Below are 24584 nucleotides of genomic sequence, written 5' to 3'. Positions count from 1 at the left end.
CTAGACAACATAATACAACAAAAACTCTTTGAATTCGTACACACTTGTTGTAAGAAGAGGGAAGAGACATGTAAACAATAGATTCAATGATAGCATAGCATTATATGTTTGATTATTGTGTAATCGATAGATATAGTACAGCACGGATTTGGTTATTTTGTTTATCTGACTGTTTAAGAACGCTTCATGAAACGATTCTCTACACTGAATACGTTTCATGTCATATTGTATACTGTACTGCATTTAGCCTATATGGGGTGCGAATGAAGATCATTGTCATTATTTTGAACAAACCTAAAAAAAGCTGAACAGCTTTGAGTGCTTGTTATCATATCGTGAAGAATCCTTGATGAAGTGACGTCCATCTTCAATTTCATTTGGTCAGAACGGACAAAACCTCTGGTCACGGGGAATCTTATGATACCTTCCGGTTTGACATTGAATTTATGACAGCAGATTCTTATCTTTGTGGTTGCTCTAAGGAGGTCAAAATTGTGTATATTGGAAAAGTATAATTTCTCCGTACCTTTCCTTAAACGTAGGATAAATAGAAAGCTAGTTCTGAACTGTTTTGAATATTGCTGCTTAACAATTTCACATATCATACACTTAAGATTTCCAACTATTAGAATACCCCATCTATATTCTACCCATTTCCATTCCTAAGCGTCTCTACGTTTTGATGACTATAGCTAAATCATGCTAGAAAATACAGTTCTTCGTTGCACAGCCCAAACAAAGGATGCATCTCCTAACGGTTCTACACTCATTCTGATACCTTTTCTCATGGCAATAATGACCGCTTCTATTTCCTACTGCTAGAAGGCGTAGCAGTGAGAAGGTTGCGGTCCCAAACGTGACTAAATTTGTATCCCCCTTCCCCCCTTATTATAGGTACAGAGCAATATAAGGGCCCCAAAAATGGAAATTAAAAGATTCTGAAATCTTTATGGTAGTGACATTTACTAACACTGTTTAGCTCATTTGTGTAATAACTTCATACTTTGCGCATTTTAAGACATGGAAAGAACGTGCCGTGCGATGATCGCCTTAGTTTTATGAGCCTTAAAAAAACCCAGCGACGATTTTCAGTGAGTTCTCACATCACAACGACTTCGTCTTTTTGCACCATGGACGTCGCTATACATTGCGATGGTGTTGTTTGAACTAATCATGTATAGAAACGCCTTAAGATAAATTGACTTTCAAAATCGTATTTTCGGGCCCTAACATTGCTATCGGGCCCCTTTAAGGTTTATTTCTGATCCAAATAGCCCCATTAATCCAACGTGATTACCAATCTAATGAAACTATTCATTCACGGATATACAAGCAGCATGTACGCTTTAAGTTTATCAAGTACTTATTATTTCTTGTATCCGTTCAGAACCTCTTCTCTGAAGTTCATGAAGACGGCCACTGCCTGCCGAGTCCGCTCGACCGTTACGACGTGACCGCAGTCGTCCAGGATGTCCAGGCGGCAGTTCGGCACTCCCTCCCGCAGAATGTCCGCACCAGAGACGTCAAAAACCTGCGAACATTTAGCTATAGCATGTACGTACATGTATTGTGCAAATGCTGTAAAATGTTTTAATGTCACAATTGCTTTGTTACCAAGTTTTGACATCTACATCTTTTCTATTTTTTACAGAGCAAATCCCCCAGATGTGGCATTACACCCAGGGTGCACCACTCAGTACGGCCGGTTAGAGGTAAGAACGGAAAAAAGTGCTTAAAAAAGAAAATTCAATGAAATATTTACAAGGCCACAGCATATGGCCGATTGCATGTGTGGGTAGGAGGGCAAAAAATTCGCGGTGGTATTAAGTTCGCGGTGAAGAGCTTAAAATTCCAATTTCTTGTTTCGTTAGTTTTTCTTAGTCTCGATGATATATGATTTTGTAAAAATTTGTAGTTTGGGGGAGGCCCCCGAAAAGCCGTATAGGCTTCTGGCCTCTCCTGCATGTATTCTTTACTCTATTTCTCTTTGTTTTTATATTGTATTGTACATATGCGAAGAAACAATAAACAATAAACAATAAACAATAAACAAAAACCGCGAACATAAAACTACTGCGAAAATTTCTGCATTTAAAGTGTTTGAATGTTACGTGTGCAGAGCTCTAAGGATGGACTGTACACCGTCTTCATTATCTAAATCATTGGTTTGATTGACAGACTTACGTCATCCTCTCGTCCCCAGATCACGTGTGTAGGCGCAGAAATATTTCCCAGTCTCCTTTGCAGTACGTCCCATTTCTCTTTTCGCGTCAGTTCATCAGACACTGTATGTACCAGACAAACAAATATTATTGTGTCATTATCAATAGAATAAGCTATTTGATACAAGTAATAGATTGATGAAGTAAAACACTGAATGTCTATCTATCTGCTATACGATAACTGTAACAAAATCACATCTTCCCAGCAGGCCCGATATGCTCGGGTCATTACCTGCCACAGCGGCCCTGCACTTTCCAGCCTGTGAACTCGCTTCTGGCGACGTCACCACCAAAACAGCTTTCAGTCAATCAGAGGGTTGACTTTTGCTCATCTAGAGCAAAAGCGCAAAGGACGATGGGATGCTATCAACCAATTAGGCTACGTCTTACATCGCTACTTTGGGTTCAGAGCAAAGATATAACGGATGTTTGTGCCGAATAAGGCTACCTCGTTAATTAGTCATGAGCAACTGTCAATATAATAATAATAACTTTATTGTAAGTTCAGGCCCGAAGGCTAATTGCAGACAAACAAGTACATGGAAATACATGGAAATCAAAAATAGTTATCTAGTCTACTTTGGAAGTTCTAAGTAAAACTAAGGTTGACTATGGTTGTGGTTGGGTTTGACTTCTTTTTTTCAATAACGTCGCCAGAAACGAGTTCACAGACTGGAAATTGCAGGGCCACTATGGGAGGTAATGAACCGAGCATATCGGGCCTGCTGGGAGGATGCGAAATCATAAACCTTCTTCAATGAATATGTGATTGTGCACGGATTTCTGAAGCGCAATATGAATATTAATATAGACAGGCGTTCTTACACTTCTGTAAAAAGTCGTTGTGTGTTTTCCTCTCAACCAGTGCACAGTACAGGAGCTGAACAGCGTGTTGCGTTGATAAAGGGAATTATGATACATCATAATTAGGAGGGATATAATCTCTCAAAAACACACAATTGAATTTTATTCGGTATGTTCAAACCTATTAAGAAAAAGGTAAAAAAAAAAAAAATTAGCTTCTTTGGCGTAATTGTAAGCAACGGGAAGACTTCCGATAAGAATTCTCTCACAACCATGTATGGTATGTCCGTGGTACCTTGTCGGGGACCTTGAGTTTTCCGATCTTGTACTGGTACGAGTTGATTTTCATCATTTCCCGAAAGTCGTCCATTGTCTTGGGCACCAGCATGTTCCTACCTTCCAGGAAAGCCTTCATCGTGTAGCTATAAACAGGGGTCAAGACTCCTGGAAAGGGCAAGAAAACGGTATTCAAAATGGCCAACCATTGACGTCACAAACAAAATGGCGGCGCACGTTGAGGGTTAACAGAATAGGGTTAACTTAAGAATTTATCAAAGCAACCATATATTAGAGATGTAAGAAGACCAATTGCAGCCAAACACTGATGGAGAATGGAAATGATATCATTGGGCGATTGTTTAGGTTTTTTTCACGTCACAGTTTTATCATTGCATCATAACAGAATACGTTTTGTTTACGCAAAACTGTAAAGATGACAAAGCTGGCCGAACGGAACAAAAGTGCTGAAATGCAAGCCCATTCACGGTTCCGACTACGCATGTGCAGTGTCAGAGGTGAAGGCCCATGGCTTGTAAACAGTTCTCGTCTCCACATTGTCTAGATTTGCATAACAATATCCCGACGGGTTTTGTTTACGTCTCAGGGGCCTTTACCTTTGACACTGCACATGCGTAGTCGGAACCGTGAATGGGCGTATTAAGCGCACTACGTACCAAATGGACAGAAGAGGGTGAGCAGTGCGATGTTTTTCCGGTAGGTGGCAGCATACAGCCCGGCGATCCCACCGCCCATGGACGTCCCAACCAGGTGAAACGGTTTTTGGTCGAGACCAAAGGCATCAACAAACTGCGAAAATACATGACAAAAAATGATAAGAACAGCACTAGTTACTCGAGCTAGTCGATGTGCAAAAGTTAGGGATGTGCAAAAGTTAGGTGTGACATGCCGTTCCGTGTAATATAACCAGCTGATGTCGCGCCGCGTGCCTGCGAAGCTGGTGTGTTACGTCAAAGGGCGGTTATACCGGCTATACAGATACAAATACAGAGCTCGTTCAATCTGGAATCATAACTTACACATACGTCCCGAGAAATTACTTCGACTGTGCAGTTCTTCTTTGTAAGTCCCACTTTAGTGTAAGAATCCTACAAAGTCATTAGATTAATGCAGCCGCTGCTGTCTTTCGTTGCCTCCTTAAACTGAATAGCTTGATGACAAGAATTGAGCAAAAAGAGAGAAAAAAGAGATACATTGCGAGAGATGGCGAGAGATTAGAGAGAGAGAAGGAGAGACACTGAGCGAGTGTGTACAAATGACCCATACATACCCTATGTACGGTGTTCGCCTGGCCCTCCATGGAGAGATCCTGGCTAGGGTTCCGGTCGGACTCACCATGACCGGGAAGGTCTAACGTTATGATGTGCAGATTTTTGGGAAGAGCCTTCAGATCAAGGAAAAAGCAAAAGTAACTATATTCAATTAATGTGTTTCAAGTACTGATGAGATAGCCTTCCTTTTTTGTTTTTTCACAAAGGTCTATCACTCTTTCATCAAATCAGATTACTAGTAGTTTTTTTTTTAAATATTAGACAAAGACATGGACATAGTGGCGCTACACTCAAGTACAACAACTTATCACAGCGCCACAGAAATGTTACATAAAATTAGACAACTTGAGACAAACTAAGCAAATTTCTTGAACAAACGTAAGATAAATGTCTAGTTTATGGTTATTTCAACAGATAAACCGTTAGCAACTATAACTTACATGGCTTCATTGAATTTATTATGCATTTTATGTGTAGTTTAACTTGTAGGAGGTATCTGACTTAAGCAGCAATTCGACAAAGTTGTTAGTTTTATTCAAAATAAAGCCAAAGGTGGGTCTCTTAGAATGTAGCATGACCTTCCTCAGCATAGAATGTATTCATCGACATTTTCTTACCTTAACGAATCTGGCCCAAGCGCTCTTCGATGTGGAGAACCCGTGAATGAAAAGGATTGACGGTTGAGTCTCGCTAGGACGTCCCCTCTCGGCGTATGCGAGCCGGTTACCGTCGACTGTGACGTATTTCACGGTAAGTCCAGCCCGCCATACCACCACCCTGGAGTACGATAGACTTCTGTATCTGTATCTGTATCTGTATAGCCGGTATAACCGCCCGTCGGCGTAACACACCAGCTTCGCAGGCACGCGGCGCGGCCGCAGCTGGTTATATTACACTGAACGGCCTGTCACACCTAATTTTTGCACATCTGACTGCAGCCGTTCTTTAAAGCTATTCAGTGAAGATGTTCCTACAGTATTTAATACCATCAAGTTCTATTCTACTATGGCTCTCGGGAAATACGAATTTTTGAACAGACATGCATGACAGATCAATCCTTGGTTGATAACTCTAGTACTTAAAGGCATGACTTTGACTGCCTGTGTGCAGTCTTTCGAATTTCTGAAGGAAAATGAGAATACTGTGTGCCCAGGCTATAATTTATCAACTTTGAAACCTTCACACACATAAAAACACAATGGCTTGCTGAAGAAACAAAATAAAGCTTTACGTTTTTATTACTAATATTGAGAAATTCATTTTTATTATGCTTTTTGACCATGCAATATTAAACAAGTCAATCTCAACTTATATTTCTAACATCACAAAGAGAAGAAGCCGAACCTATGAATTAGAGTAGTTTTAGAACCATTGTTTTAGATGAGTATTAGAAAACCTGTGTGTCATTACCATGATTTTGTATCTATATGCCTGTACTTAGCCCGTGATAGGGCATGAATGTACAATAATGGTTATTATTATTATTACTATATTTGTAGAAAACGAATGACTGTTTATCAAATTATCAAATTTCTGTGTATTAGACTATCACATCTTACTTTCTGTAAGTTGTTGCGAAGATCTCCGGTTTGGTGTTATACAAGTATACCAGTGAAGCCATTGGCACTAGGGTCACGGTCGTTACACCTGCCACGAGCAGTCTGCCGAAGGGGAAAGCGCTCATTTCACCAACCTCGGGTCGTTCGGCCGCCGATTCAGTCAGCGATCCGTGGCTAGACTGAAGGAGAGGTTAAGATTCTGTAGCTCCCACTTTCCGCACAAGCGTACAGAGAAAAGTCTATCTGCTGCGTTTCTAAACTTCACAAGGCATCTGGAGGTGAAGTTAAAAGACCCAGAGTGTCTATAGACTGAACCCACAATAGCAGGGCTGTTTCAAACTTTCCGCCTTCATGCTGATATACAGATAAAGACTATCTGCTATACTTAAGTCACGTACGTTACATCCAAGGGTGAACGTACAACGTTGCGATCGAAGTTTCGCTTGACATGTACAAAAAAGAATCCGACCGGTGACGTATCTTTTCATGTCATGAAACAGAAAGACAGCGAAAAGCATCGTCAACACAGAAGTTGGATACTGGGTTATCACAGAAATTAGCACAGAAATAGGATACCGCATTTGATCTAAATATTCCCACGACAGTCGACTCACATCTGGTGATCGTTTAATACTAGACTTAGAAAAACATACCTGCATAATATTACCTGTTCTATACCTTCGAAAAAACAGGATTTGCTACAATAAATCAACTTTACGTCACGAGAAGAGAGATGAAATGGTGTTCTTTATGCAACTTTGGAAAGTTTCGTTCGAGACAAAAAAAAAATCCGACCGGCCACGTATCTTCCCTTGTTATTAGAAGAAAATACAACAAAAACTATCGTCGACACGCATCAGATAGCACGCATATAATCTAAACATTCCCAAGATAATCCCTCGAAAACCTGTCGTCGCCACGTGACTTAAACAAACTACCTGTTCTACACCTCCAAAGGACAGGACTTGCTACAAAAGCAGGAAAATTACATTTATGTTATGTCTACAACAAGAATAGGCAGTGAGCTTTGGAACCATCTGGGAACCGTTTGGGTTTGCATGCACATGTTATAGGCAATCTGATGTCCATGTCTTCCTGGTCGTATTCTCGAGTCCCAGTTACGTAATTCATAAGCTACTGTAAATGCAGAAATGTTTGCGGTGGTTTTATGTTCGCGATTTTCACGGTAAGCTCTTTGCCGCGGAATTAAAACCACCACGAAATTTTTTGCCCTCCTACCCCCTTGTCTACCTTTGTCTCAAACGTGAACTAAAACCATCACAAACACTCCATTTTCTCCCACCGCGAAATAAAACCACGCAAACTTAAATACATTTACAGTAATTATATTCTACCGTTTAGTGCTTTTGTCAAACACCATGTCCAAACCACTAACATGCAAAATGACAAGTATGTTATGGTCAACCCAGGAAATTATCAATTTTTTTTTAGTCAGTAAGACTGGAGGGTCTACGCCAAAAGCAGATCAACCTGGCCAGACCTAAGCATGTTTGTTTACGAACGATTAAGCTAATGTTAAAAGTGAATTCCCCCCCCCCCCCTTCAGATACTTGAATAGTAAACAGAAATTAATATTCCTTACAGCCTTCGATAAACCAACTCTAACTAATCATACAGCCTCCTATATCTATACAATTACCAAGAAAAGTCGAAAGTACTAGTATATGTACATGAATATGCATATGATTGTTAACATGTGACCTGTGCAATGTACAATAAAGGTCTACATTCAATGTTGGACAAACCGAATCATGGACATTTTAATATCTTTATCTTAGTGGAAACTTCACCAAAGTGTGGCAGGTAGACTACACACTGTTAGTCCTTACCTGAGAGCTGACTTGTCGTGCTTTCCTCGTCGGAACACAAAGGTCAAAAGAGACCGTGTGATGTGATCATTAAGAGTTATTCTAGCTGTATATGTGGGTGGATATCTCCCAGTCTCAGGTGTTGACCACTTGGTTACAGGGGTGGTTATGCGTTTCTTGTGGTATCTTAGAGTTTACGTTTTTGTTGTAAGTGTGTAGTTAAGTTGTGACATGTAAATTGATGTAGAATTAGAAGGACTTTATTTCCCATATTGCGGGCATATGTGCGTTAACAGCAAATAATAAGGAAGCACTTCCAGCTCTCCGTTAGGTGCAGGTCTTTTAGGTAGCCTGTGTTTACACAAGCTCTCGCTGGCGGAGGTTAATGACCCCCACGGTATCCATCTAGCCTCCTTCAATTGCACATATCATACACTTACAATTTCCCACAACATACTCCCACCACATCCATGATCATCCATATTCTACCGTTCTACCCCCCTCAATACCAAATATAATCTTCTCTAGCTCTATACGTTATACTATCGGTAGCTAAACTATTCCATGTGCTACAATTCTTTGTCGTGCCGTCCCAGTGATTCATCTGCCGACGTTTCATTGTCTATTTTGCTGCCTTTTCTCATCGCAATAATGACCGGTTCTATTTCCCATCGCTAGGCGGCGCTGCATGCAGTGAGAAGCATCCGCATGCGGTCCCAAACGTGACTAAACCTGTTCCCCCTCATTATGACTGGAGTCGATTTTCTGATCTAAATAGCCCCTTACTCTAAAAGAATTATAAATCTGATGAAAATATTCATTCACATATATACTAGTTACATGTGCGCTTTATCAAGCTTAAGGAGGTTAAATCAAGCCTCCTTGGCTTTTTTAAGTACTTCTTATTTCTTGTATCCGTTCAGAACCCCTTCTCTGAAGTTCATGAAGACGGCCACCGCCTGCCGAGTCCGCTCGTTCACCGCGACGTGACCGCAGTCGTCGAGGATGTCCAGGCGGCAGTTTGGCACTCCCTCCCGTAAAATGTCCGCACCAGAGACGTCCAAAACCTACGAAAAAAAAAATTCAGTTATATACCTTGATACTTCATACAGGAGAGAAGGCGCCCGCCTTTTATAATATATGTCCTGGTCTTCACGTGCTCACACTACGTACTTGAATATCATGATAATGTAAGATTTGATAACGGTTTATTGGTCAGAAATTACCCGTGCAATGGCAGTCAGTTCTGAATTGCTGCAGGGTTTACAATCACATATTATACACAACAGATGCATATTCCACACTTGCACTTTGTGGAACTGTCGCAAGGGTCTTGGCGGCTGCCATTCGGCGCCAGCAGGTGACCTCAATACGACCCTCCCCAACCGAACTCAGGTACCCATTCACACCTGGGTGGAGTGAGGAAAGTCGTGTTAAGTGCCTTTCCCAAGGGCACAACATCGAGGCATATCGGGGTTTCGAACCCGGGACCGCTCGATTCTGGGCGAAACACCCTACCGATTGTGCCACACGATGCCACATAAAGTACTTGCACCTTTCCCAGTGCTCATCTAACCTAGTCTTGAACTGGTTTATGCTATCTGCTGCAACTACTTTATCTGGTAAAGAATTCCAGTCGTTAACAGCTCTGACATGTCGACACTAAAAGTTTGACTTCTCACCCTAGCCCTTGTCAGTGAGACTTTTTAGCTTAAGATGTGTCTTCTGGTTACGGTTATAACATACATGGTGCAAAAAATCACACTTCGTTACTTCCGCACAAAGTACACATGGAAAATAACAATTCTTATAGCTGTCATGCAGTCTATTACAGATGTACAGACCTCTAGAGGTTTGATTGACAGACTTACGTCATCCTCTCGTCCCCATATCACGTGTGTTGGCGCAGAAATATTTCCCATGCTCCTTTGCAGTACGTCCCAGTTGTCTTTTCGCCCCAGTTCGTCAGACACTGCAGGGACCAGAAAAATAAGATTTTAAAAAACAAACACAATTGCATGGGGGACTCTTGCATGGGAAAATTTCATGGGGAACAATTTCATGGGGAAAAATTGTCCCCTAAGAAAAATTGTCCCACATGCCGGAAGACAATTCATCCATGAATTGTCGTGTTAAACTGTTCACTGTTCTCGCGCGAACGCTGTGCAAAACATAACCTTTTCGGCAAAGGTATAAAATGCACGTGGCTTCTCATTATGATGGAAAAGCCACTTCTCAAGTTTCTACTCAACAAGGTGCAACACATAAATAGTGATAAATATCTATCTTGATGTTTAAAAAGATTAACCTTACATAGGTGTAGACGACACCTAGTGTTTGTGTAAGTTGGAGATTTCTGAAGCGCAGTATTGATGAAAAAAAGTACTTGCATTTCTGGAAAAAGTCGTTGTGTGGCGTCCTATCAGCGAGTGCACAGTACAGGAGCTGTGTTGATGATCGAGAATTATGGCAGATCATAATGGAAAGGATATATCTTAAAAGGTTTTCCTCACTTTTTTCACTCCCCCCACTCTTTAAAAAAGACACAGCATATGCAACTCCATTTTAATTCGTTACGTTCAAATCATTTAAGAAATTATCTCCAGGCATTCTAAGCAAAAAGGAGACCTAGGTTTCCGAGGAGAATTTTCAGAACCATGAATGCTACGTTCGTAATACCTGATCGGGAAGCTTTAGTTTTCCGATCTTGTACCGGTAGGAGTTGATTTCTGTCATTTCTCGGAAGTCGTCGATCGTTTTGGGCACCAGCATGTTCCTACCTTCCAGGAAAGCCTTCATCATACGGCTGTGAACGGGGGACACCACTCCTGCGAAGGTCAAGAATAGATATTGTAAAAGCTCATGATCCCATACTATACACTCCTGTATCAGTAGATTAGCCTTATAGAACTGTAGTTAAGTACCAGTAGATTCCATACTTTGTACCTTGTACAATTGTTGTGCAATAAAGTTATATATAAAAAAAGACGTACGTAAAAATGGCCTACCCATGGCGTCACCTATCATATACAACTTGAACTCAATTTGCAACGTTCACAGAAAAGGAAGAAACAAGATGGCCGACCCATGATGTCACAAACCAACATGGCGGCGCACATTGACTCGAAGGCAAAACAGTGGGTTTTCCTTTAGCAATCACCGGTTACTAAATGTTCGCGGTGGTTTTATGTTCGCGGTGAAGTTTCAGCGCGAACTTAAAACCACCGCGAAATAGTACTTTTGCCCACCTATGACTGTAGCGCTACTAAAACCACCGCGAACACTCGATTTTCTCCCTACCGCGAAATAAAAACCACGCGAACTTAAATTCATTTACAGTACATGTATTAGACGTATTAGAAGGCCAACCGAACGCTGCTGTGAAGAAAATCATTGGGCGACGTCGGTTTAGCGTCAATCATGTTCAAGTAACCAATCATCTAATAGAAATACATGTAGTATGTTTTCACATCACGGTTTTATCATTGCAGAACAGATCTAGAATAAGTTTTGTTTACGCAAAACTGAAAAAGATATACTAGTAGTTGACAATGGCTGACAACGCGCACCACATACCGAGTGGACAGAAGAGGGTGAGCAGTGCGACGTTTTTCCGGTAGGTGGCAGCATACAGCCCGGCGATCCCACCGCCCATGGACGTTCCGACCAGGTGTAGCGGTTTTCGATCGAGACCAACGGCACAAACAAACTGTAAATTTTCAGGAACAACAAGGTGATAGAAAGATCACTACTCGGTCAATCTTAAATCTTAGGACACATACGTTCATTTTAAATGAACTATTAATGATCATGAAATTTTAACGTTACATCAATACATGTACAGTTTTTATCTGTGAATCCTACATTATTGCCAGAACCCTCCAATACGGTTAAATTCGATGAAATCAATGTTGGCTTTTGTTGCATGGTTCAACTTAATAGTAAACTTGATAATAAGAGTTTATTGATTAGTAAAAAAAAGAAGACACGTACACTCGCACAGTGAGACAGAGAGCAAGAAGGCAAGAGAAGAAAAGAGGGCGAGGAAGCGGTCATTTTTACCAAGCTGTTACCCTGGGAACCAGACTGTTTATCGGGCCTTTTAGCCGGTTCCTTCTAGCCGGTTCCTTCGGCGGCCCAGAGCTCCAAGTCCGTCGATATACAAATTAACGCACCGGGGGAGTCCTAGCCCGAGAGTTGACCGGCCCATCCACTCCCCGGGCTACAACTCCCCGGAGCGTTAATTTAGAACTGGCGGGCTGACTTTCTTGGGCCGCCGAAGGGAACCGCTAGCGATCCGGTCCTAGTCTGGGCTCCCATGGTAAATGTGTGTACAGCTAGCTCACCATACCTTATGTACGGTGTTTGCATGGCCCTCCATGGAGAGATCCTGGTTAGGGTTCCGGTCGGACTCGCCATGGCCGGGGAGGTCTAACGTTATGATGTGCAGATTTTTGGGAAGAGCCTGTGGGTTGAGTGGGAAAACAAAAATGACTTCATTATTTGATGCTTTAACTTAGATATAACCCAAGCAATATAAGGGCCCGAAAATCGGATTTGAAAGTCAATTATTTTGTGATTTCTATACATGATAAGTTCAAACAACACTATCACAATGTATAGCGACGTACATGATGTAAAAATACGACGTTGTGATGTGAGTATTGGGCATCTCATTAATTACCTTGATGTATAACTTTCATCGACATTGGCATTAACATTTTCTCTTCATTGTATTTACTATACATGCGAATTATGTACAGTTTGCAGGAGGTATGGATAAATGTAAAAGTACGTTTTTCAGTTTTATACAAAACTGAGCGAAAGGTGGACCCCACTATGATAAAAGTAAATACATCTAGAGGGAGAGGGCGCTGTCGTCAAGTTTCCTGCACAAAATGGATTACTCCTCGTTTTCATACCGTTATGAATCTGGCCCAGGTGTCCTTAGAAGTTGAGAAGCCGTGAAGGAAAAGGATTGACGGTTGAGTCTCGCTAGGACGTCCCCTCTCGCCGTATGCGAACCGGTAACCGTCGACTGTCACAAATTTCACGGTAAGTCCAGCCCGCCATATTACCGCCCTGTTGTACAACACACTTTGACTTGAGTACACAGACTTTCGTATTATCGGCATTAAAGTAAGCTTAGGACAGAAATGAGAGAACTGTGTGACCGGGTGATGGCGAATATTGTGTGGCCGCTAGGACGGACGTTTGTAAAACAAGACGTTGGTGGAGAGCTGGCAAAACGTTCTAATTTGGTCGGCTTTGAAACATATCTTTTTGTAGAAAACAGGAACAGCGCATACTTATGAAGGCATAAACTGATGAAGGGCTTGAGCCATGCTCAACATCATACAGTATCTAGCCTGGAATCCAAACCTATTATAGGTTTGGATTCCAGGCTATACAGTATCAGCATTTAGAAGATCCATTTTGTATAGGGTCAATCTTGCAAGAGATTTGACTATGTATTACATAATAATCGGAACTGTACATGGGATGTATGTTATTCAGTCTAAAATTTTACTACTTAAAGATGTAATTTTCATTTTGCTGCAGAAAAGGGAGGATCATATCTCATCAAGTGATCGCTAAAGTGAGATAAAATAAAGATTATAGATTGGTTGATTGCTAAGTTATTGAATTGCTAAAATGAAATAAAGCAAAGGTTATTGATTGGTTGATTGATTGATTGAGTGATTGGTTGAGTGATTGGTTGGTTGGTTGGTTGGTTGGTTGATTGGTTGGTTCGTTGCTATAAGCCTATATATATATGTATGTAATAGATAATAAGATCTTACTTTCTGATCGCTTTAATGATGATATCCGGTTTGGTGTTATAGACAAATACGAGTGAGACCAAGGGTACAAGGGTCACGGTAGACACACCGGCCACCAGCAGTCTGAAGAGGGGGATGGCGCTCATGTCGGCGCCGTCACCTAGTTATAGAAGGACAGAGAATACATGTACAGTAGAATCCGCTTAACTGCACCACCCATTTGTCAGCGATTTTGGTGCAATTATCCGGCTGGTGCAATTATGCGAAATGCCCAGCTGGACCGCACCACCATGGGCGAGGGGGTGTATTGTTAGTCAGAAACACTAGCACAAAGAAAATAGACGAAATTATTCAGTTATTAACTTTATTTATTGACACTTTGCTGAAAATAAAGAAATGACTACGAACCTGTTTTAAAAGATTTTGCATTCTTTCATTTTTCCATGCAATCTACCGCATTACAACACACGTAATGTTACAGGGGAGGCATTCTGAAACATCGTCATGCCACTCATGGGATAACAGTTTCTGTGTCACATTACGTAGAATGCAGTTGCAATTGTCGATTTACGTAAATCATGTACCGCCATGAAACTAGGAATTGAAACTAAAATTTGGTTACTGATTACGGGTGACCCGCCCGGGACCTCCCTTACGATTCCTATCAACGTAACTGTCGATGGAGACTGCCTTCTTTTGTTACTCAAAACAGTTTTAAACATATTGGCGGTATTGCGCCTTAACAGCGGCAGGTATCGGCTCATTTGTACCGCGTTTGCCGATTTTAGTGCACCTTTTCAGTTAACTTGTCGAGGATTTTTGAAAAAAATTGGTGCAGTTATCCGACATTGGTGACCATGCGCGGTGCAGATATGCGGAGTCACTAACAATGCAGTGAATGGGAAACGGTTTTGGATATTGGGATTCGGTGCAATTAAATGGAAGGTGCGTTTATCCGAGGTGCAATTAAGTGGCTTCGTCTGTATATACATTAAGTGTCAGGTACAAAATATGGTTGCCACGCCCAGGGTACAGAATGCCCCAGTTTACACGATAACGCGAATAAACATGGTTAACTTTCTGACTTTGTCACGGTGTCCCTTGCTTATGCAAATAATCGCCAGCAACATATTTGTTTAAGCCAATAGCAACCTAAAATCTGCTAAGAGTAGTTGGAGTGTATGTTCAATGGTTTTATGCTAAGTTTATAACGTTATACTCACGATGTTTCCTTTGTTATTAGAGGACAATATGACAAAAAACTATCGTGTACATGAACAGGATAGTACGGATTTAATTTGAATATTCCCACGACACTCCCTAGTAACATTTGTCATGAGACTTTAGATTATACCTGTTCTATATCTAACGTTATACCTTCAAATGGACACTCTTGTAAGGATATGTACAGTCAAATATTCATATACAGGTAAATCATATATACATATATAATATTCAACTGACGGTCTTGCAAAACTGACTCAGAATAAATACATGGACACTTACCACTGAGGGTACACATCTATGAAGTCAGCCGCTTGTGTTGCTGGGAAACTACTGGCTCAACAGGTCTTACAACTTTTTCTCAAGGCTAAGTCGCTAAAGCTGTACGCAACCGGATACTGCTGACAAAAGGCGACCCACACACCGGTGAATACGTAGAATACAGATGTTGTGAACTCTGTCCTTTGGGGCTTATCATGAATGTAAACAAAGATCACATGCCGACCACGTGGGGATTTAAGACTCGTGATCTTCGACCCATGTAGACTTGGAATTCTGAAGAAGGGATGAAAAAAGGCATAACACAAAATACATTATGCAAGAGCAGTCCAAATCCTACAGTCAAGCAATCGATAAATCAAGCAAACAAACAAATAAACAAACAAAAAACAACAACAACAAGGAAACAAACAATGGATCAATCGATTGATCAATCGGTGAACCAATCGATCAACCAACATGTTGATTAAACTATTGACGGATTAAGTCTATTTGTGGGGTTCAGTAGTATTCTCACAGCGGCCTTACTATTGGTCTACAGTGTGAAGCAAATCAATGAAATATCATAGAAGTAGATAGAACACTTGTAGTTGATGTGTATCCCTATTTACACTGCGCTATAATTGGATCAATCCGCCAATGACATCACCTAATGCTATAAAAGGAGCGGCAGTTGACCATGCTGTGTAGTTAACTGAAATCCTAGCAACGACTGGACGTGGTGGGCAGTCTGTCCCGGGCTCGAAGTGGGGTCTTCTTACAATGGAGTGTGCGTCCACCGGTGCTTCGAGCGGCCTTTGGCAGCGTCTTGAGTCCTAGGAGAGGTTTTCTGGACTACCACGACCGAATTTCGGTCAAGGTTTGGCTAGTTACTGAGCTGGTTTTGGCAGAGCGGGGGACGTTTTGTTTTTAGGCCGTAACGAGTTTAGTTGACGGCTGTTATTTTCCCGTTTTTCAGTTTTCTGCTTGTGGCTTCGTTTTTACGAGTTGGGTTTGTTTCCTGGGGTGTTTTGTAGCTTGTTTTAACCTCGGGGTTTTCTCAAGTGCCTTTTTTAGCGTGTTTTGACGATTTCTCGTTGCAGCTGTTTTTGTCGACGGGATTTTGGCGGCTTTTTTGCACGTGGGACATTTGCATTTGTATGCGTGGAGAATTTCTTTTGTTCTCTGGTTTTCGTAACAGGGTTACTCGGGTGGTTTACAGTAAATGGTAAGGGAAGGGTACCTGAGTGGAGCTTTCGGCCTTGGCAAATCGGTGTCCTGGCCCTCGGTCGGATTGGGACTTGTTCTTCCCTTTCGATGTAAGTTTCCTTGGGTGGGTAGCGTGTGTTTTGTGTGTTTTGCTTCGGCCATTAAGTGGTGTTGTGTGCCTTTACAGTGATAAGCCAAGCTCCACGGGTACCCACTGCGAGTTTGCAGGACTTCACACAACAGGCGACCCCGGCAGTCAACACTTAGGAGGCAAGCGGTTCCGCAGCGGACATGTTTAGCACGTCAGGCAGGCGTTACACCAAGAAAGTCGCCGCCGTTGTTCAAGTGCTGGATGGGCCTCGTCAGAGTCCAACTCAGCACCCAGAAGGATGGGACACGCGGACACTTGGGGCTGCCTACTCGAGAGTTGCAGGACCTGTGGCAATGGCGTGAAGTGGCATCTGCCAGGGCAGCTGACCTGCTGCCACCATTTTTGTCTGCAGGAATTTTGGCGGGAGTCCGGCGTACTTGGGTTTTCTTTCTTTGAATCGTATTTCGGTGATTTGCATTTGTATGACGGAGACGCCGGACATGTTTGTCTGCGTTTTTGTTCTGATTATGCCTGATGCGATACGTTTTGTGTTTTGTTGTCTACAGTTTGGCGCCCTGGAGGCCGGTACTGCCTATGAAAAGCTGCCTACCAATTGTGGCGGACAAGAACCTTGCAGTGACAGAGAAGCGATGGTGGAACAAGCTCCGCGTTTGTTTGTAATTTATAGGCGAGGGCTTCAGGCTTTTCGGAGCTCGTTTCTTTTGAGACGTGTTGTTTGTTGATTTTCCTTTGCTTCGTTTACGAGTGGTTGTCTCATGGGTGTTGTTTATTTTAGGCTGGCAAGTCACTCCGGAAGATGGGAGACTGCGGTGACAGAAATGACAACCACTTCGGCTGCAGCAGTCGCTACCGAGACGGGAGAAAACATGCTGGAGTAGAGAGGCGTGCGGTGGAGACATTAGGGATGCCGTGGACAACTGTCGAGTAGCAATATGAGGTACGTATTACTGAGAGATTTGTACGTCGTGGTGGTGTTCGTCGACGTCCCCAGTTGAGTGTTATTTGGCACATTTTAGTGCTAACACTAGCAGAGGGGCAGTCGAGCGGTTGCACACGTGACGGGACAAATGTGTACGTCGTGGTGGTGTTCGTCGACGTCCCCAGTTGAGTGTTATTTGGCACATTTTAGTGCTAACACTAGCAGAGGGGCAGTCGAGCGGTTGCACACGTGACGTGAGAAATTTGTACGTCGTGGTGATGTTCGTCGACGTCCCCAGTTGAGTGTTATTTGGCACATTTTAGTGCTGACACTAGCTGAGGGGCAGTCGAGCGGTGACACACGTGACGTGACAAATGTGTACGTCGTGGTGATGTTCGTCGACGTCCCCAGTTGAGTGTTATTTGGCACATTTTAGTGCTAACACTAGCAGAGGGGCAGTCGAGCGGTTGCACACGTGACGTGAGAAATTTGTACGTCGTGGTGATGTTCGTCGACGTCACCAGTTGAGTGTTATTTGGCATATTTTAGTGCTGACACTGGCTGAGGGGCAGTCAAGCGGTGACACACGTGACATGACAGATGGGTGCGTCGTGGTGATGTTCGTCGACGTCCCCAGTTGAGTGTTATTTGGCACATTTTAGTGCTGACACTAGCTGAGGGACAGTCGAGCGGTGACACGTGACGTGAGAGATTTGTACGTCGTGGTGATGTTCGTCGACGTCCCCAGTTGAGTGTTATTTGGCACATTTTTAGTGCTGACACTAGCTGAAGGGCAGTCGAGCGGTGACGCACGTGGCGTGAGAGATTTGTGCGTCGTGGTGATGTTCGTCGACGTCCCCAGTTGAGTGTTATTTGGCACATTTTTAGTGCTGACACTAGCTGAGGGGCAGCCGAGCGGTGACACACGTGACGTGACAGATGTGTGCGTCGTGGTGATGTTCGTCGATGTCCTCAGTTGAGTGTTATTTGGCACATTTTAGTGCTGACGCTAGCTTAGGGGCAGTCGAGCGGTGATACACATAACGTGACAGATGTGTGCGTCGTGGTGGTGTTCGTCGATGTCCTCAGTTGAGTGTTATTTGGCACATTTTAGTGATGACACTAGCTGAGGGGCAGTCGAGCGGTGACGCACGTGACGTGACAAATGTGTACGTCGTGGTGATGTTCGTCGATGTCCTCAGTTGAGTGTTATTTGGCACATTTTAGCGCTGTCTCTAGCTGAGGGGCAGTCGACCGGTGATACACATAACGTGACAGATGTGTGCGTCGTGGTGATGTTCGTCGATGTCCTCAGTTGAGTGTTATTTGGCACATTTTAGTGTTGACACTAGCTGGGGGGCAGTCGACCGGTGATACACATAACGTGACAGATGTGTACGTCGTGGTGATGTTCGTCGATGTCCCCAGTCGTGTGTTATTTGGCACATTTTAGCGCTGACACTAGTTGAGGGGCAGTCGAGCGGTGACACACGTAACGTGACAGATGTGTACGTCGTGGTGATGTTCGTTGATGTCACCAGTTGAGTGTTATTTGGCACATTTTAGTGCTGACATTAGCTGAGGGGTAGTAGAGCGGTGATACACGTAGCGTGACAGATGTGTACGTCGTGGTGATGTTCGTCGATGTCCTCAGTTGAGTGTTTTTTGGCACATTTTAGTGCTGGCACTAGCTGAGAGACAGTCGATCGGTGACACACGTGACTTGAGAGGTGTGTACGTCGTGGTGATGTTCGTCGATGCCCTCAGTTGAGTTTTATTTGGCACAGTTGAGTGCTGACACTAACTGAGGGGCAGTCGAGCGGTGACACATGTGACGTGACAATTGGGCACGTCGTGATGTTCGTTGATGTCCTCGGTTGAGTGTTCTTAGGCACAATTAGTGTGGGCATTCGCTGTGGGGTAGTCGAGCGTGACACGCGTGACACGAGCAATTTACACGTCGTAGTGGTGTTCGTCGATGTCTTCAGTTGAGTGCTCTTAGGCGCGATTAACGCGGGCACTTGCTGTGGGGCAGTCGAGTGTGACACGTGACGTGAGAGATGTGTACGTCGTAGTGGTGTTCGTCGATGTCCTCAGTTGAGTGTTATTTGGCACATTTTAGTGCTGGCACTAGCTGAGGGACAGTCGATCGGTGATACACGTAGCGTGACAGATGTGTGCGTCGTGGTGATGTTCGTCGATCTCCTCAGTTGAGTGTAGTGTTCTTCGGTACAATTGGCGCGGACGCTCGCTGAGGGGCCTTCGAGTGTGACACCCGTAACATGGGATTTGTGTCGTGGTGGTGTTCTTTGATGTCCTCAGTTGAGTGTTCCTTTGCACAATGAGTGCGGGCACTCGTGGTGGAGCGTGACACATCGCGAGATCGAGAGTTGCAGACACGTTACATCGTGCATGTGGTACGTGTCTATGCCCTCAGGGGAGGGGTATCTAGCGCATTTAGTGCGGGCACTCGCGGAGGGGCAGTCGAGCGATACATAGGTTGGGTGGGAAGGATATAGTATATCGTGTATATGGTGTCCTCACTGGAGCGTTTTTGGTGCATTTGGTGTGGACACTCGCTGTCGGGCTGTCGAGCGGGACTCACAGGGCGGGGCTCACGGGCCTCACATCGTGCATGTGGTGTTCGTCCATGTCCCAGTGGTATATTTCTGTGGCACATTTAGTGTGGACACTCACGGTCGGGCTATCGGGCGTGACTCACAGGACGAGGCTCACAGGCTTAACATCGGGCATTTGGTGTCAGTGGAATATTCTTATGACACAGTTTTAATGCGGACGTTCGTTGTAGGGTGGTCGAGCGTGATACACATGGCGGGTGTGAAGGGTATACGTCATGCATGTGGTGTCAGTTGATGTCCTTAGTGGAGGGTTTCTTTGGGCACAGTTTGTGCGGACACTCGTTGGCGGGCAGAACGAGCGTGATACACATGGTGAGTGTGAAGGGTATACGTCGTTTAGGCGGTGTTCGTCGTTGTCTTCAGTGGAGTGTTCATTTGGCACGTTTCAGTGCGGGCACACTGACGCGTGACACACATGGTGAGTGTGAGGAGATTTACGACGTGCATGTGGTGTCGTCTATATCCTCCGTTGAATGTTATTTGGCACGATCTTAGTACGGATGGCTAATGGCGAGCATGACACACGTGGCGATCGTGAAGGGTTACGTCGTGCATGTGGGGTTTGTCAATATCCTCGGTAGGGTAGGGTCTTCTTTGGTATGTCTTAGGGCAGGCATTCGTGCATGTGGCATACATCATGCTCGTGAAGGGTGTGTAACGTGCATGCGGTGTGTCGGGAAGGCGAGCGTGACCTACATGGCGAGCGTTAGTAGGTATTCGTTGCCATGGGAATACGTTTATGACCTAGTTGTTGAAAGGTTAAGTGTGTGGCTCGTATGGCGAGCGCCAGATGACTTTGAATTGTGCAGGTGCGGCGCATCAATGTTGTAAGGTGGCTGTTTGCACACGTACACTCGACATGGTAGCACTACCAGCTGGGCGGAGGATCACATGGCAAGGGTTGTAAGATTTACGTGCCCCATGTTATGTACGACGATGTTGTCGGTTGAGAGGTATTTTGGTGTTTATTGCACGCTCTCGCTGTCGGATAATAGGGCGGCAAAGAGTTTGCGTCGTGCATGTCAGGTTCGGCGACATCGTCAGTTGAGTGTCATTGTGGCGCATTTTCGAGTGCGAATGCTGGTAGCACATTTGACAGGCGAGAGTATTTGTCGTGCATGTTGTCGGGTCACTTGGCTGTTATAGTGGCGATTTGCAAGAGAGGCACCAATTGATGGGCGGTCCGGCGGTGACACACTTGGCAAGCAGGAAGTAATTTGGTATCGGGCATGTGACGTTCGTTACTCTCGCCACGAGAGTGTCTGTTCGGCGCGTTTTATGTGTGAATGACCAGTAATACGCAGTCAGATGCCGTCTTACACATGACTAGCGCTGAAGGTTGATAGGTCACGCTCGTGGTGGATAGAGGCACTCAATGGCGATATCGATGGTCTCGTCATGCATATGAGTAAGACACAAGCCGGGAGTGCTGAAGGGACGGTGCGCATGGACTGAAACTGTGACAGATTGCTCTTAGAAAACAGTCATTGTTATTTCGGTCACGGTAGGTACATTGGGAGACCGTTGGTAGATGGTAACAGTGGCTATGTCCTTGTAGGGCATGGGAGTTTAAACCTAGGAGAAATGCAAGATGGGAGAGAAATCTGTTCCTTAAAAAATGTTAGCTAAGGGGATAAGTTGCCGGCAGCGGGTGCGACTACGCCAGATGGGGTCTAGGCCAACGGGTTTAGGCGATCCGGCCCAGTTAAGGCGTGGAAGCGAAGAGCTATTTTAGATATTTTTTCGTCTCAAACGACTGGGCCCATCGATGGTAAAGCCATCTTTTGATTGGGGCTGTAGGTCGGAAGCCGGATAAACGCAAGTTTACTTGACGGTAGAGTAAGGGAAATGGTCTGCTCGAGTTTGAGTATGGGTTCAAATGCACTTCTTAGAGTTGAAGAGAGGCTGGCTTAGGCGTTTGACTCACAACGAGCTTCAACGGGGCTTCGAGCAGGACGGCGCTTACCAGACCCGCCCATTCGAGGAAATATTAGGCGTAAGGTAAGCTTTAGTCTGCAGCGGTTTTCAGACCCTGTCCTTGTCGGTAAAGAAAGGCTGAGGCGTCGGAAGATGTTCCCTGGCTTTATTGGTTCTTCTCTGGTGAACTAGAATGGCATTTTGGTTTGGATTTAGCAGCTCCTAGTTTTGGAGACACGATATCACTCTCTGATGAGAGAGGGTCTTGGATTAAGATATTGTCATCATCCATAAGCTAGGCTAAACTAAAGGAAGACGTGATCCTCTGTTGCCGGTGAGAGGTTCTTGGGTGAACTAGAATGGCATTTTGGTTTGGATTGAGCAGCTCCTAGTTTTGGAGACGCGATATCACTTTATGATGAGAGAGGGTCTTGGATTAAGATATTGTCATCATCCACAAGCTAGGCCATTAACTAAAGGAAGACGTGATCCTCTGTTGACGGTGATAGGTTTGGTTTCCACCTAGTCAGTGGAGGGAGATTAAAGGCAGATCCAAATACATATTGGGTATGTGTGTGGCAGGAGTCGGCGGGTAGGGGCGATGTACGGCTTCAGTCGGTTGTGATGGACTACTTGTTGGCGCTGGCGACCGGTGTCATGTTGTATACGATACAGGATGGGCGCTGGCTCACCGGGTGGTAGGGTGGCCATGACCGTGAACGGTCCAGTCCAAGGGAGACGGAGTTTGTACAGTGCTAAAGGTGGATGGTGAAGCCAGACGCGATCACCGACTCTGTACTGGTGGTAGTTGACACGGGGGGCTTGATGTTGGTCTTGCGTCTGATGGGACTGGGCGATGGCGTCGCGGACTGACGTGATGGCTGTCGTCAGGTCGGCCAGGTGTGCTGTTGTGGCTGGTAGCTGACAGGCGACGTCCACTGGTAGGTGGGCTTCTCGGCCGTGGACGAGGTAGAAAGGAGAGCGCTTGGAGGTGGTGTGGCGGCTGGTGTTGTAGGCCAGGGCGACGTGGGGTAGGATTCTGTCCCAGTCGTTCTCGCGCCCTGCTAAACACTTCGCAAGTATGTCTTTCATCGTCCGGTTAAATCGCTCGACTTTGCCGTCGCCCTGTGGGTGGTAGGGCGATGTGCGCGTTTTACGAATTCCAAGTCGGGTGCAGAGTTCGGAGATGAGGTGGGATTCATACTGTGGCCTTTGGTAGCGTCCGGCAGTTCGGTGTAGTAGCCGAACGCTGCGCCGGTGAGGTAGGTGGGGAGGTGGCGCAGCTTCGCTGCATGGGTCGTCCAGTGGTTGGGACTCGGCCCAGGCATCGAATTGCTGGCTCCAGAACTGGAAGTCGTCGCTCCCGTCGAAGGACGGGGGGGGGGGGTCTCGGGGGGAGTCGAACGTTGTGCGGCTGCCATGGCGTGGATAAAATATACTCGGAAGTATAGGCCGCTGCCACCAATTGTTATGTGGTAAGAACAAGGCTAAGAGAGGCACAGCAGCACACACGGAGATGGACTTCAGACTGACTCCGGACCGCATGGTCCGGGAGGTTTATCAATCAGGGACAGTGCCCTAACTCGTCCCAGATGTCAATTGTGTCATCCCCCCATATTTGGTGAATACTACATGTGTGCTCATTTACGTCCCAGTAAGTGATTAGGATGGGGGATAGACGATGCGTTTGGTTCGAGGTAAGAATGTTGTACATAGAGACGTACAATTAGCCTTACGGCAAGATTACTGTAAGTCAACGTTATGCAGTTTATTTGCGGTATGTCGGTTTTTGTGCCAAGCCTGTGCAAAGAGGGAATATTTTTGCGATTATTGGCTTGGGGTTTTAATATATTTTTCTGTCACCCGTCCGAAAAGGTGCTGATTAGGATGGGATGAGAATGGGATGAGAATGGGATAGGTTTAGGTTGTGGCGGTTTGGATGAGTATGGGGGTTGTAGTTATGAATTGCCTACGGTCATGAAGAAAGGTTGATATAAGTAGGGCTATCAGGATAGAACGTAGCGACGTAGGCACTACCCCATAACTCATTAAGGATGATTCAATGATTGCGCAGTGTAGATAGTTTACTATTTACACTGCGCTATAATTGGATCAATCCGCCAATGACATCACCTAATGCTATAAAAGGAGCGGCAGTTGACCATGCTGTGTAGTTAACTGAAATCATCCGCAACGCCGAGGAGCGTGGTGGAAGGCAGGTCCCGGACAGAGTGAGCAAGGGTTGGACAAAAGTAGCGAGGAGTCGGGCTCTTGGTTTTAGCGCCCCCACCCACCCGTCCTCTTTCATCACGCGACTTCGGCACTACCCCATAACTCATTAAGGATGATTCAATGATTGCGCAGTGTAGATAGTTTACTATCTTAGTTAAATAGGCCCTATTCGGCATATGTCGAAGAACTTCGGCACCCAACTAACTTCCTGATTCCTTGTTGACACCGTTTGCAGAAGGGATCATAAGGATTGGATTTCACCTTGAAGGTTCCGGGTCGGAGTTCAAATCTGCCCCGGTCAGATTTCAA

At 44.7% G+C, this 24584-nt stretch overlaps 2 protein-coding genes across 3 annotated transcripts; both read right to left on the bottom strand.

Moving 5' to 3' along the window:
- Positions 1 to 923: 923 nt before the first annotated feature.
- LOC136442065 (monoacylglycerol lipase ABHD6-like) lies at positions 924 to 8454 on the bottom strand. Its single transcript, XM_066438668.1, has 7 exons — positions 8440 to 8454; positions 4594 to 4707; positions 3973 to 4112; positions 3322 to 3448; positions 3048 to 3102; positions 2185 to 2285; positions 924 to 1531 (listed from the first exon to the last, which is right to left on the bottom strand). The coding sequence occupies exons 1-7, from the start codon at positions 8452 to 8454 to the stop codon at positions 1367 to 1369; spliced, it is 717 nt and encodes a 238-aa protein (XP_066294765.1). The 3' UTR covers positions 924 to 1366.
- LOC136441240 (monoacylglycerol lipase abhd6-A-like) lies at positions 8306 to 24548 on the bottom strand. Of its 2 annotated transcripts, XM_066437415.1 has the most exons (10): positions 24481 to 24548; positions 15272 to 15544; positions 13787 to 13925; positions 12905 to 13064; positions 12334 to 12447; positions 11559 to 11691; positions 10662 to 10810; positions 10373 to 10427; positions 9854 to 9954; positions 8306 to 9049 (listed from the first exon to the last, which is right to left on the bottom strand). In XM_066437415.1, the coding sequence occupies exons 2-10, from the start codon at positions 15285 to 15287 to the stop codon at positions 8885 to 8887; spliced, it is 1032 nt and encodes a 343-aa protein (XP_066293512.1). In that variant the 5' UTR covers positions 15288 to 15544; positions 24481 to 24548; the 3' UTR covers positions 8306 to 8884. The 2 variants fall into 2 exon arrangements, with proteins under 2 accessions (XP_066293512.1, XP_066293513.1); XM_066437416.1 differs by lacking the exon at positions 24481 to 24548 and having other exon boundaries at positions 15272 to 15572.
- Positions 24549 to 24584: the final 36 nt, after the last annotated feature.

The sequence above is a fragment of the Branchiostoma lanceolatum genome, chromosome 9 (genome assembly GCF_035083965.1).
Source record: "Branchiostoma lanceolatum isolate klBraLanc5 chromosome 9, klBraLanc5.hap2, whole genome shotgun sequence".
In the NCBI taxonomy this organism is placed as follows: Eukaryota; Metazoa; Chordata; class Leptocardii; order Amphioxiformes; family Branchiostomatidae; genus Branchiostoma; species Branchiostoma lanceolatum.
The sequence above is the reverse complement of the archived record's forward strand: the minus strand, read 5'-3'. Positions and strand labels throughout refer to the sequence as shown.